Raw genomic sequence first — 10,509 nt, forward strand, 5'->3', positions numbered from 1 at the left:
GCTCCCCCAGAAAAACAATTAATGCAGGTTTAATCATTGTAATTACATTTTCAATACTGTAATTCTACTACTTGTGTCCAAGCTATACATAGGACACCTACAGTTTTGCTCTTCATGTGTTCTTGCTCAAAACAACATCCAGAGTTGTATTTGTCCACTATTCAAACACAAGTGTGTGTCCTTCGATTTTTGGAGAGTGCATTCAAACAGTATGGCCCCTTTCAACTATTCCTGCAGGATTTTAGACAAGGCCAAGTTCGTCATACACATTTTCACACTGAGGACAAACAGAACGATAAGGAGATAAGGAGATGGCAAAGGGTCGGTGACTGCAAGAGAGAAAAAAGGGTGGCAAAGACGTAAAACAATTAAGAGAGGGGGATGGGGCTGTGGGAGAAAAGTTGAGGAAAACAGAGGAAGAAAGATTGAGAGTTATTCCTAATGACTGCTGTTTCTATTGTAGTCTAGCCCTGCGTCACGGTGGGGGGTCTGACAGACGCAATCTATTTTGGTTCAAATCTCCATTCAGAGGGTCCTTCCCAACCTCATTCTCAACCACATCTTTACCATCTTTACTGTCGCCCTCCCTCACGCTCTGAGGCTCCCTCTTGCATTTCTCTACTCCCTCACATTCCTCCTTATCCTTTGCTCTTCTAACATCACTCATCTTTCACTTATTTACTTATTCATTTATAATTATCTTTTAGTTGGATGAGGGCCTGTGTGAGTGAAGCTGAAAGCAGTGCTCACAAGGAGAGGATGAAGCTTGAGATGGAGCGTCTGAACACCAGGAAGTGAAATAAAATCAAAGAACAAAAGATTGGCAGCTACTTGTTCCATTGGGCTTTGTCTTGGGGTTTTTGAGCCAGTGTTTTGTCACTGTAGATCTTCTACTAGCTTGTGATGAGGTGATCTTTTGTTTCTCTTAGGGATATGTTCATGCAGGTGCATGTTTGGCAGAAAGAGCGCGTCCCTGTTGGGGAATGTAGCAACCAAGGCATTCCTCACATTGACAGAGCATCCCTCACACTAGCCCCTCCAATGTCAGGGAAACCTGAGAACTGCTCAAATGTCAAACACAAAAAAAAGTGAGAATATACCATTGTGTTAAACAGGAATGTGAAATAAATTATTTCTCAAACCAGATCTTTTGGCCACATGGGGGCAACATAAACAAGGTGTACTGACACCAGCTTTTAAATTGATATGGCGAACTATGGTGAAACAAATGTAAGTCCAATATTCACTCTCCATTAAGATCTGCGTTGTTTGTTCTATACCAACTGCTAAAGGGAAATATGGGACTTTGCTAAATGATGCACTATGTTCAGCTAGTTGCTATGTCTGTCTGCCATTTGGTGTTGTGCGGGTAGCATAGTGGGCTTTTAGATTTGCAACACCTTTGTAATCATTTGATCCATGGTTGTCAAACAAGAGTCTACAGCCACGCTAAGAGCTCTGTGAGGCTGTACTGAAGCCTAATGCTAACATTAGCATGCTAACATGCTCACAAGACGGGACCCCCGATTGCCACTGGGTATTTCGCACACTAGAGGCACGAGGTGAAAAGTCAGGGAATCCAAATTTCTGTTCAATAAAGCTCTAAAGTCAACCTCACTGGGGCGCTAGAGGAAAATTCAGGGGATCACCAAAATCAGGATACATTAGCCGTGTTTCCATTAAATTGTCAATTTTAACTTTTGAAATGTTTTAACAAAAAATGCGCGTTTCCATCAACTGGCTTGGAGTGTGTAAACTCAGGTACAGCATAGTTTGGTCAGAAGTTGGCAGAATAGGTTATGCATTACTGTAATGTTAACAGAGTAGAAGAAGTAGAGATTGCGGACCGGAAATAAAACCAGTCGCCTTGGCCATCTAACCCATCTATGGGAGAAAAATGGCGAGAGGTCTTCAGGAATTTGTTTCAGTTGTGCAAGTTGTAATTGTTCTTTAATGTTCACACGTTATCGGAATATCCAGGAAGACACAGTAAGCAGAAACGGCACATCAGATATGAGTTAAATGTTGTAGGTCATAATTAATTTGGCAAAGGCATTTCCATAATTCGTTTAGCGCAAAAAAAAACTCAAGTGTATTTCACTCAACCACAACTGTCCGCTTCATGGCAGTGCTAGAGGTAAAGTCAGGGGATCACCAAAAAGTTAGAAGTATTCATCCATTGGTGATCTTGAACATTTATAGCAATCCAGAGATATTTCAGTCTGGACCAATGTGGTGGACTGACCGACAGATATTGCCATCCCAAAAAAAATATTTCTCTCGCTGCCTTGCAGAGCTCTCTCTCTCTCTCTCTCTCTCTCTCTCTCTCTCTCTCTCTCTCTCTCTCTTTCTTTGCTCTTTTCTTTTCCCCTTCTCTTTCCTCACTCTTGACCTCACTGAATCTGTCAGTGGATTCATGCTTAGCTGTTGACCATGACCGGCTGTGACTCATACAGTCCATTAACTTTGTCTATCATCTCTGCACGCAGCAGTAACTCAAACATGCAGGTTCTGCTTCCCCCAAGCCTTACAGGTTTCTGTTCACCCCCACCCGTTCAGCACTCTTGCACACAAAAACACACCATGTTCATTAACATGAGCCAGCTGACAGGTCATTGGGATCATATAAAATGGGTAAAAGATAAAGAAACATCTTGCTCCAGGGGACAGTGAGTGTCCACTATGGATTAGTGAATGACAGAATCTGTCCACAGGCTGCACGAGAAGGTGTCCGTCTCACTGTGTTCCCTGGGGGCTGTAGCTCTAAACTAGTAATCCTATCCTGACAATCCTGATGTATGCTTCACAACACGTTGCCTTTCCATGCTACTGACATGGAGTTCACAGATAAGGTGGCTAACTTTCACCCCTATTGTCCTGTCACGCTAAATGAAAAATGGACCATCAGCACGACTGGAATGTGTTTTGGAAAAGCCTGCAGCCACAGCTTCACTGGCTACATTACCTTTAGGTGTTGCCTTGCTAGCCCATGGCTACTCAAAAAACCCTCATTGTTGATGAACAGTCAATGGAATCAAGTTCATGGTTTCACTTGAGTCTGAAACTTTGCATCAATGGTAAACAAGCCGGTTTAACATAGACAAAGTGACGTTCCATTTGCAAACAAGAAATGTCAAGTTTTATAAGAGCGTGAGTACTGAGGGAAAACTAAACACTGCAGGCTTTATTGGATATAAACAGGACTCCACACCACTCAAACGAGATGAAGGAATAAATAATGTAGATAAACAGCAGTATGAAGCCTGTCTCGCTTTAATGGGAAAAGATCTAAATGGCGATACACTGTAAATATCATGTTCTTTAGAACTGACCCTGCGGCACAAAATTATCAAAATCACCAGAGCAACATGTGAAGGAAAATTACCTCAAGCCATTTTTCTCTATCCCGGGTGGTTCCTATTCACGGTCTCCCCATCGATTGCATACACATACACACAATTAAGCGAATGTGGCACTTCAGGGGGATTACGAGCAGGATGTGGCAACCCAGGCCGCATCTGGAGTTGAGCCCTGTGTGCCTGGAGCTCCTATAGTGGGGGCACTCGCACTCCCATTCATCTAGTCTTTACTCATAGTCTCATCTGTAACCCTGAGCTTCAGCAACATCTATTACTCACAGACAAAAACATAACAGGCCATTTGTAGTCTTTCATTGTTCATACCGATGTGTGACAGTGGGAGGAATACCCAAGGGAGATGCATGAAACAAAATCCAAAAAGAAGATTGGATCGGAGGTAGAAGGGGAAGAGGAGTCAACATGGGAGCTGGGGATCAAACAGAAGTGAGGGACAGGATGTACTGTGTTCACCATGTGTCGGTTTCTCCTATCTCTCCCTAGGCTGTGGAGATAGCAGAGATCTGTTTCTCATTACAATATAGAAAAGGATTTAGAGAGGGGCATAATGGCTGCCTTCAGTCTTAACCCTGTCACTCTGACGCCCTAAACCACCAAGAGCCTTCCCCGAACCTCCCAGTCACACGCAAACCTCGTAAATACAAAACAGCTTTGCTCGCTCACGTCATCTTCCCAGCACCAGGCACTCCATACTTCAGAGCCTGAATGAAGGCCAATAGCTTGATGTCCGTTCATTCATCAAAACCATGATGGCGGGCCTTCCGTGTGAGTGTTTTGAAGTAGCACAGGCTTGCCTGGGCCCTGTCACCGCCAGGCGAGCTGAGTGAAGTGCGTGTCAGGAGCCTGATTTGTCAAGTCACGTTTATTTATAGAGCACATTTAAAAACAACAAATGTTGACCAAAGTGCTTTACAAAAAAATGTAATGAAATGCAGGAATGATCAAATACTTTTTTTTTTTTAAACAACATAAATAAGAGAATTTAATTTAAAAAGTATAGATTGCCTTTATCAAAAAACAAACTACAAAATAAAGTACAAACTAATAAAAGATTCAGTGCGATCATGTCTTTGTGATGATGATTAAGAGGCTAAAGAAGATAGATGGGTCTTTAGATGAGTTTTAAAGGCATCAATGGAGGGGGAAGATAATCGTTAGTGACAAACTATTCCTCAATTAATGGCCAACAAATGAAAACGCTCGACAACCTTTGGTTTGTAACTGGGTGCGTGGAGTGATGAGCAGTGATTTGTTAGCAGGTTATTTCTATTACAGATGATTTGTGAAAGTGTTTTCTTGTTTTCTTGTATGGGGTGAAATACAGTCCGTTTCCCCAGAGGAATACGTCTCCAGTGAACGTTCAAATCCCTAATGAGCAAAAGATCTGTGCAAAGTCCCATTGTGATAAAAGTTTCCTGTGCATTTCCACAGTGGTGAGAGGAGAGGACTAACACAAAAGAAGGATGGAGATGAGAATGAAAAGGCCAAGCCATGAAAGACACATCCTGCAGAAGTTCATGAAAAGAGGAAGGAGGGGGTGATTGTTATTATTTTTTCACCCGTGTTTTTCTATCCTTTTTTGGACCTTGTATAAAGAGCTCCTTGGCTCTATTCGTGGTTGTGTTCCTCCACAGCTGTTTTAGTCCACCCTTTTTTATCATTTTATCTAACCAGCTGTTCTGGCTGTGATCACCAACATAGGACCGTGGGAGATTTATCTTTGATGCTCACACACACATTTTCTATTTATGAGAAAATAAAAAAAAATGTCTCATGCCAAAGGCTGTTCAGCCTAAGATATGTTGTATAATGTCTCAGGTAAGAAAAATGTTTCAGGAATGAAAATGTAAAGAGGTGTTTTATTGGACTATCAATCTTATAATTTTTCTCCTTAAAAAAGATTGTGGGAACTTATCTACAAAGGATATGTTACAAGAATAACTTGATTTAAGAGGCTACTTTAATTGGTTTGGGGGATGATTGTGCTCAGATGTCAGAGTGAATTCCTTGGTTTCATAATGATGGAGAACGTACAATGGACACTCTGTGATACGAAAAAAGGGTAAAGGTAAAGGGGGCAGTTAGAACTTCAGTTAACGCATAAAGGGAAACGTGAGTGTAGTTCTTCATTAAAAAAAAAAACCTTTCCTGCTGCCAATCTTAATCTAACTGCCTTGAACTGTGCCTCACTGTCCTCATGTGCACACATGGATTCACTCTCTCACCCACTCTCATGTTCACTCACACAGGCAAAGTTCGACAAGCTGTAGGTTTCGTTGAGTTATAATTGATTGGATTTTAATGTAGCCTCTGAAAGAGTGAGAGCATGGTTGATATAAATTATTTGCCTCATTTCTCAGTTTAGTTCGCATTCTCCTGCACTTTGCCATCTCTCTCTCTCTCTCTCTCTCTCTCTCTTTCTCACACACACACACACACACACACACACACACACACACTCTCTCTCTCTCTCTCTCTCTCTCTCTCTCTCTCTCTCTCTGTAGTGTTTAATGGCTGGCCTGTTGTTAACACTAGGACATCTGGTGCAAACACAGGGATCCATTTACGGCCTATAATCAAAACACCCAAAAGTCAACGAAGAACAATCAGTCACATCTGGCTCAGCATGGCCAACATCAGGTTGAAGGACTAATGCCGTTATGTATATCATTTTCATATTTGGATTTTAAACGTTATTACAGTAATAGTTTGTAAATAATTTGTTTTCTTTCCAAGAGTTAGATGATAAGATCAATTCCACCCTCATGTCTGTACGGTAGCCTTAATATTAAGCAACCATTGGCTTCGTTATTTTTAGAGCAGGCTGGTTTTTCCCCAGTTTTTGTGCTAAGCTAAGCTACCAGACATAGTATAGATATTCTCATCTAAATGTGCTTTTCGTCTTGGAGCAACTCATCTTTAAAGTTGGATTAAGATTAAAGATTGTTAATACAAGTATTCAGGTCCACTCAACCTAAAGGCTTAGCCTGAATTACATTACTATTGTTTTATCCGAATGAACGTGTGTAGCTCTCAGTGTAGCAGGACTGCTTTTCCGGTGACTCTGTTCCGTATCTGGTATAAAACGGTGCCCACTTCCTCCCATTGAACCGGACAAAAATGGCCTTCTCTGCAGCCAGGGTGGGAGAACTGGGATGGACAATGGGAAAGCTGGATGGACAGCAGATCAGAGACTGTGGTAAAAGCCTTACATACATAAATACTCAATGCCCAAAAACCCAGCAATACAAACAAACTATGGTTTTCTGTCTGGGTCAATGATGCATATATAAAGCAAACTCCAAACACGTCATACTGACAATAGATGGATTTGTTTTTCTGTGTAGATCTACAGATGCAGAGTTTGTGTTTTAATTATAAGGATGAAGCTAATTAGTGCATCTTGAGTCATACGTTTCAAACACTTCACACTTGAAAGCATGATTTAACCGCGCTGTCATCTACAACTTCTCTCATGTGGGACCAGAGTGTTCAGCTGAAAGGGCTCAGCACAATATTAAATGTCTTATTTTGGTTACTGGATAACTCAAGATCACTGAATTTGTTCTGCTTTTTGACTGCAAAATAAGGAAAAGATTTTAACATGTTTCAACTGCAGGGGCAGGTGATTATGAAACGGGACCCAACTGAACACAAACAAATAGTGACCTTGTGAAACCTCAGCTGTGCAATATGCACACTGTTGAGTTTCTACATGTCACAGGCTGTGGTCTGGACATCAGAGTGCAAGGCCATTTCCTTAAGTGTGCTCCCCCTCCCGATCTCATTTCCTCCATACCCAAACAAAAGCTGCTTCTCTGGGAAAAGTGCTCGGCCACTTGTGTTGCTGTGTAGAGCTCAAACCTGCTTGCAAGCAGACTCTTGTCGTCAGCTTGTCGTCTGTATACCAGGTACAGAGCACTTCAGCTTCAACCAGACGGTAAGAGATGATTGAATTATTCAAAATAAGCAGTCCAAAACAAAGTACATTCAACTTAGCTCACCCAAACAACCAAATTTTCCACAGGAATAAGCAAGAAATTAAGCTTTGTTGCACATGCAGAACCAATGTAATGTTCATCACTACCCTCCAGCTTTGATATGGCTTTTTGGTTGGAGAAGTTTCCCCAGGTGGGCTCCCACTGTTGGGACAAAACTTTTAGTCAGAGAGGAAAGCAGGGCATTTCTCCCCAGAGGCCATGCAGACTGAGGGGTCGAAACCAGGATACCCATCTAGAGACTGGACAAAGTGCGCATCAAGAGAACAACCTGAAAGATTCAAATGCAGAATTGTCAACTAAAAGTATAGAGTAATTTGTTTTAAAGACTCTTACATGGGGTTTTATTAAGGCAACATGAGGTTAAGAGCTGGTACAAAACTGAAATCATAACCTTGTTGGATTACTACAAGGTTGATGGTAGATTGTAAAAAGGTTCAGAACTGAAAATTTAAATTTCTGTGATTGACTATAACAATACTGGAGCATTTTTTGCTTAGAAGATCCCAGCAGGAGCTTGATGGATATCATGGCTTCATTACCACTTGTTGAGAAAATGGCCCATAAACACTTCTGGTTGGCAGAGTAACATTTATTGCATCACCATTAAAGCTGACAACTGAGTGGTGAATCATTTTGCAAGACAGAAAACCTGGCACTAAAGAGTCATTTACATTTCTTGGATCTGCCACTTGTACATGCAAACAAAACCCAGTACAAGAACCCAGCCGTTCATATTTGTACAATGACATTGTATATGCATCAAAAACTCATGTAATAGACATCAATACAAGTCAGCCTTTATTTTTCTGTCATGAATCCAGAAGCGCCAATGTCTTTAGACACCAGCTTTCATCTGGTTGTTGGGTGGTAGCGCCTTTCCCAGGTGGATCCCAACAGTCAGTCCATACTCCTTGGTGGCATTTTTCTCATAGACCTCAGGCTTCAGCTGGAAACCCTTCTCCCCATCAAAGCAGTCCAAGGGAGTGAAGGAAAGTGTTTTTTCACCCAGGATGAATAGCAGTCTGGTACACCAACTCTCCAGCATGGCGCTGCGCTCCTCAGAGGGAATGCGAGACGGAGCCCAGAAGATCTGAGGGGCCAGAACCTGGAAGCCACAGTAGTGCAGGATGCCATTCTGGAGAAAGAGAACTTTCATTTAAAAAAGTCAAATGTTAAACTTAACAGCTCATTTTTAAAACAAAGGGTTGATTTAGTGGTAGCCATCAGTAAGGTTACAGATTGCAACCTGTAGAATCAGTGATAAGGTTGTCCCTTCTGGGCTACAGTAGAAACAAAGCAAATGCCCCACTCCCTCTTTAGATATGAAAGTCTCATTCTACACTAGCCAAAACAATTTAGTGAGAGAGTGACAGACTAAAAAAACATCAGGATTAAATATATATTCCATTAAGCTCCCAAAACCTACACTCTGGCTCTTTAATGCATTGTTGAAGCAATAATCTGATTCAGTACCTGTAGTGGCCACAGTGTGACATTCATGTCTCCATTAATACCATCTGCACTAAACATGGACTCATGAGACCCAGTGGTGAAGGACAGCATTGCTTTCTTATCCTGTGCAGAAAGAAAACCAGTTAGAAAACTATATGTAATGTAAAGGTAATGTTTCAGACTAGTAATGCAAACTGCTTGATTTGAGCCTTTACCTTGAAGATTCCCTGGCTGTATCTCTTTTCTTGAGAGTAGGCATAGCCCAGTGTGAGCACCCGGTCGATCCATCCCTTCATGATTGCAGGAACAGTGAACCAGTACATGGGGAACTGAAAAGTAAGGAAACATGTCAGCTTTTGGGCATAGAAAAGCTTAACACAGGCATTACAGTCACCAAGCCTCTACCTGAAAGATGATGAGGTCCGCCTCAGTGAGTTTACGTTGTTCCTCAGTGATGTCAGCACACAGTTTTCCTTCCTCCCATGCCAGTTTGGTCTCCTCTGCATAACAGAAGTGATCGGCATTCTTGACTTCTCCTGCCGAGACAAATTTAATTTAATTCTGAAGTTCAATAAAAAGCTAAACTTCTTCTAATGTCAGGGACATATTGATTTACCGGTGATGTCCTCAGCAGTAGCAGAGGCTTTAAACTTCATGGCGTACAGGTCTGATACTTCCACTGTGCAGCCCTGACTTGCTAAAACTCCCACAGCAGCATCTTTGGCTGCAGCGTTGAATGATCCAGTGCTCTGGTGGGCATACACGACCAACACTTTCTTTGCAGCTAAAGCAAGGATTAGAGATCGGAAATGAGCACACATCGGATCAGAAATCTCAAGTGAAACACTACAGTTCATGAGATCCAATATTACTCAGAACATGACACATACTGCCAAATCCCTCAGCAAATACAAGAACACATATTTGATAACTCACCCATTCTGGATAAAGATGTCAGCGGCAACTTTACAGATAGCTGCTGTGTTGAAAGAGAGAGCATGTCAGTCTAGAGCAACAGTCAAGATGCTGTTTTATACACCACAAGACTCAACGCACAGCCTCCTCACAGGTGCTGTCAATCAGCAATCAAGGTACTGAGTGTAGGTTTGTTAATGTTTTGTGTCTTTTACACAGTAACCGTGTGGATATTTGAGAGCATGCATGTCTGCCTTTGTCTGTCTGTGTTTAAGATGTTTAAAAATTGTGTGCCAGTTCTGATGTCTTCGAACCACATGAAGCAGATGTGGCTCAGCGATCCTCTCACTCTACTGTTTCCAGCTCTGTTATCCTTAACATTACTTTCCTCTAAAGAAAAAGTTGCCTGCGGTGAAGCGCACTCACGAATGTTGCCCCATTAAAAAAAAAAAAGACTCAGCAATGGACATCAAAGGCATGAGACATGAGCTGGCACACATCTGGGACCAAAATCAACCGAGTTTCAGCCACTTTGAGGATGAGGGGTTAATGGACAACTGCTATATATTAGCATATAGGCGTACATGCGTGCAAGCATGCTGCATGAGTGAGACATATGGATACTCATTGTCAGCTTACTTTCTTCCCATTGTCTCTCATTTTTCTGCCTTATTGAAATTGAGGTTTAAGGGTTGGTAGGTGTTTGCCACATCAATAGAGGCATTTTTTCAAACAACATTTTGAGGCATTCTGAATTTTTAAAA

At 41.8% G+C, this 10,509-nt stretch overlaps 1 protein-coding gene across 1 annotated transcript; it reads right to left on the bottom strand.

Annotated features, from left to right (window-relative positions):
• Positions 1-8,163: 8,163 nt before the first annotated feature.
• LOC137891012 (ribosyldihydronicotinamide dehydrogenase [quinone]-like) lies at positions 8,164-9,847 on the bottom strand. Its single transcript, XM_068735415.1, has 6 exons — positions 9,767-9,847; positions 9,447-9,614; positions 9,236-9,366; positions 9,046-9,159; positions 8,852-8,953; positions 8,164-8,513 (listed from the first exon to the last, which is right to left on the bottom strand). The coding sequence occupies exons 1-6, from the start codon at positions 9,828-9,830 to the stop codon at positions 8,214-8,216; spliced, it is 879 nt and encodes a 292-aa protein (XP_068591516.1). The 5' UTR covers positions 9,831-9,847; the 3' UTR covers positions 8,164-8,213.
• Between the last annotated feature and the right edge of the window lie 662 nt (positions 9,848-10,509).

Source organism: Cebidichthys violaceus, unplaced genomic scaffold (genome assembly GCF_023349555.1).
Source record: "Cebidichthys violaceus isolate CVI_PGR_0920_01 unplaced genomic scaffold, fCebVio1.0.p SCAF_11, whole genome shotgun sequence".
NCBI lineage: Eukaryota > Metazoa > Chordata > Actinopteri > Perciformes > Stichaeidae > Cebidichthys > Cebidichthys violaceus.

What these genes read in the sequence shown, in the direction of transcription:
- LOC137891012 (XM_068735415.1), bottom strand. Translation starts at nt 9,830, where the DNA reads ATGCTCTCTCTTTCAACACAGCAGCTATCTGTAAAGTTGCCGCTGACA. An exon ending in TACTGCTGAGGACATCACCG is followed by an intron (nt 9,367 to 9,446) that starts GTAAATCAATAT and finishes TTGTCTCGGCAG; the next exon opens with GAGAAGTCAAGAATGCCGAT. An exon ending in CGGACCTCATCATCTTTCAG is followed by an intron (nt 9,160 to 9,235) that starts GTAGAGGCTTGG and finishes CTTACTTTTCAG; the next exon opens with TTCCCCATGTACTGGTTCAC.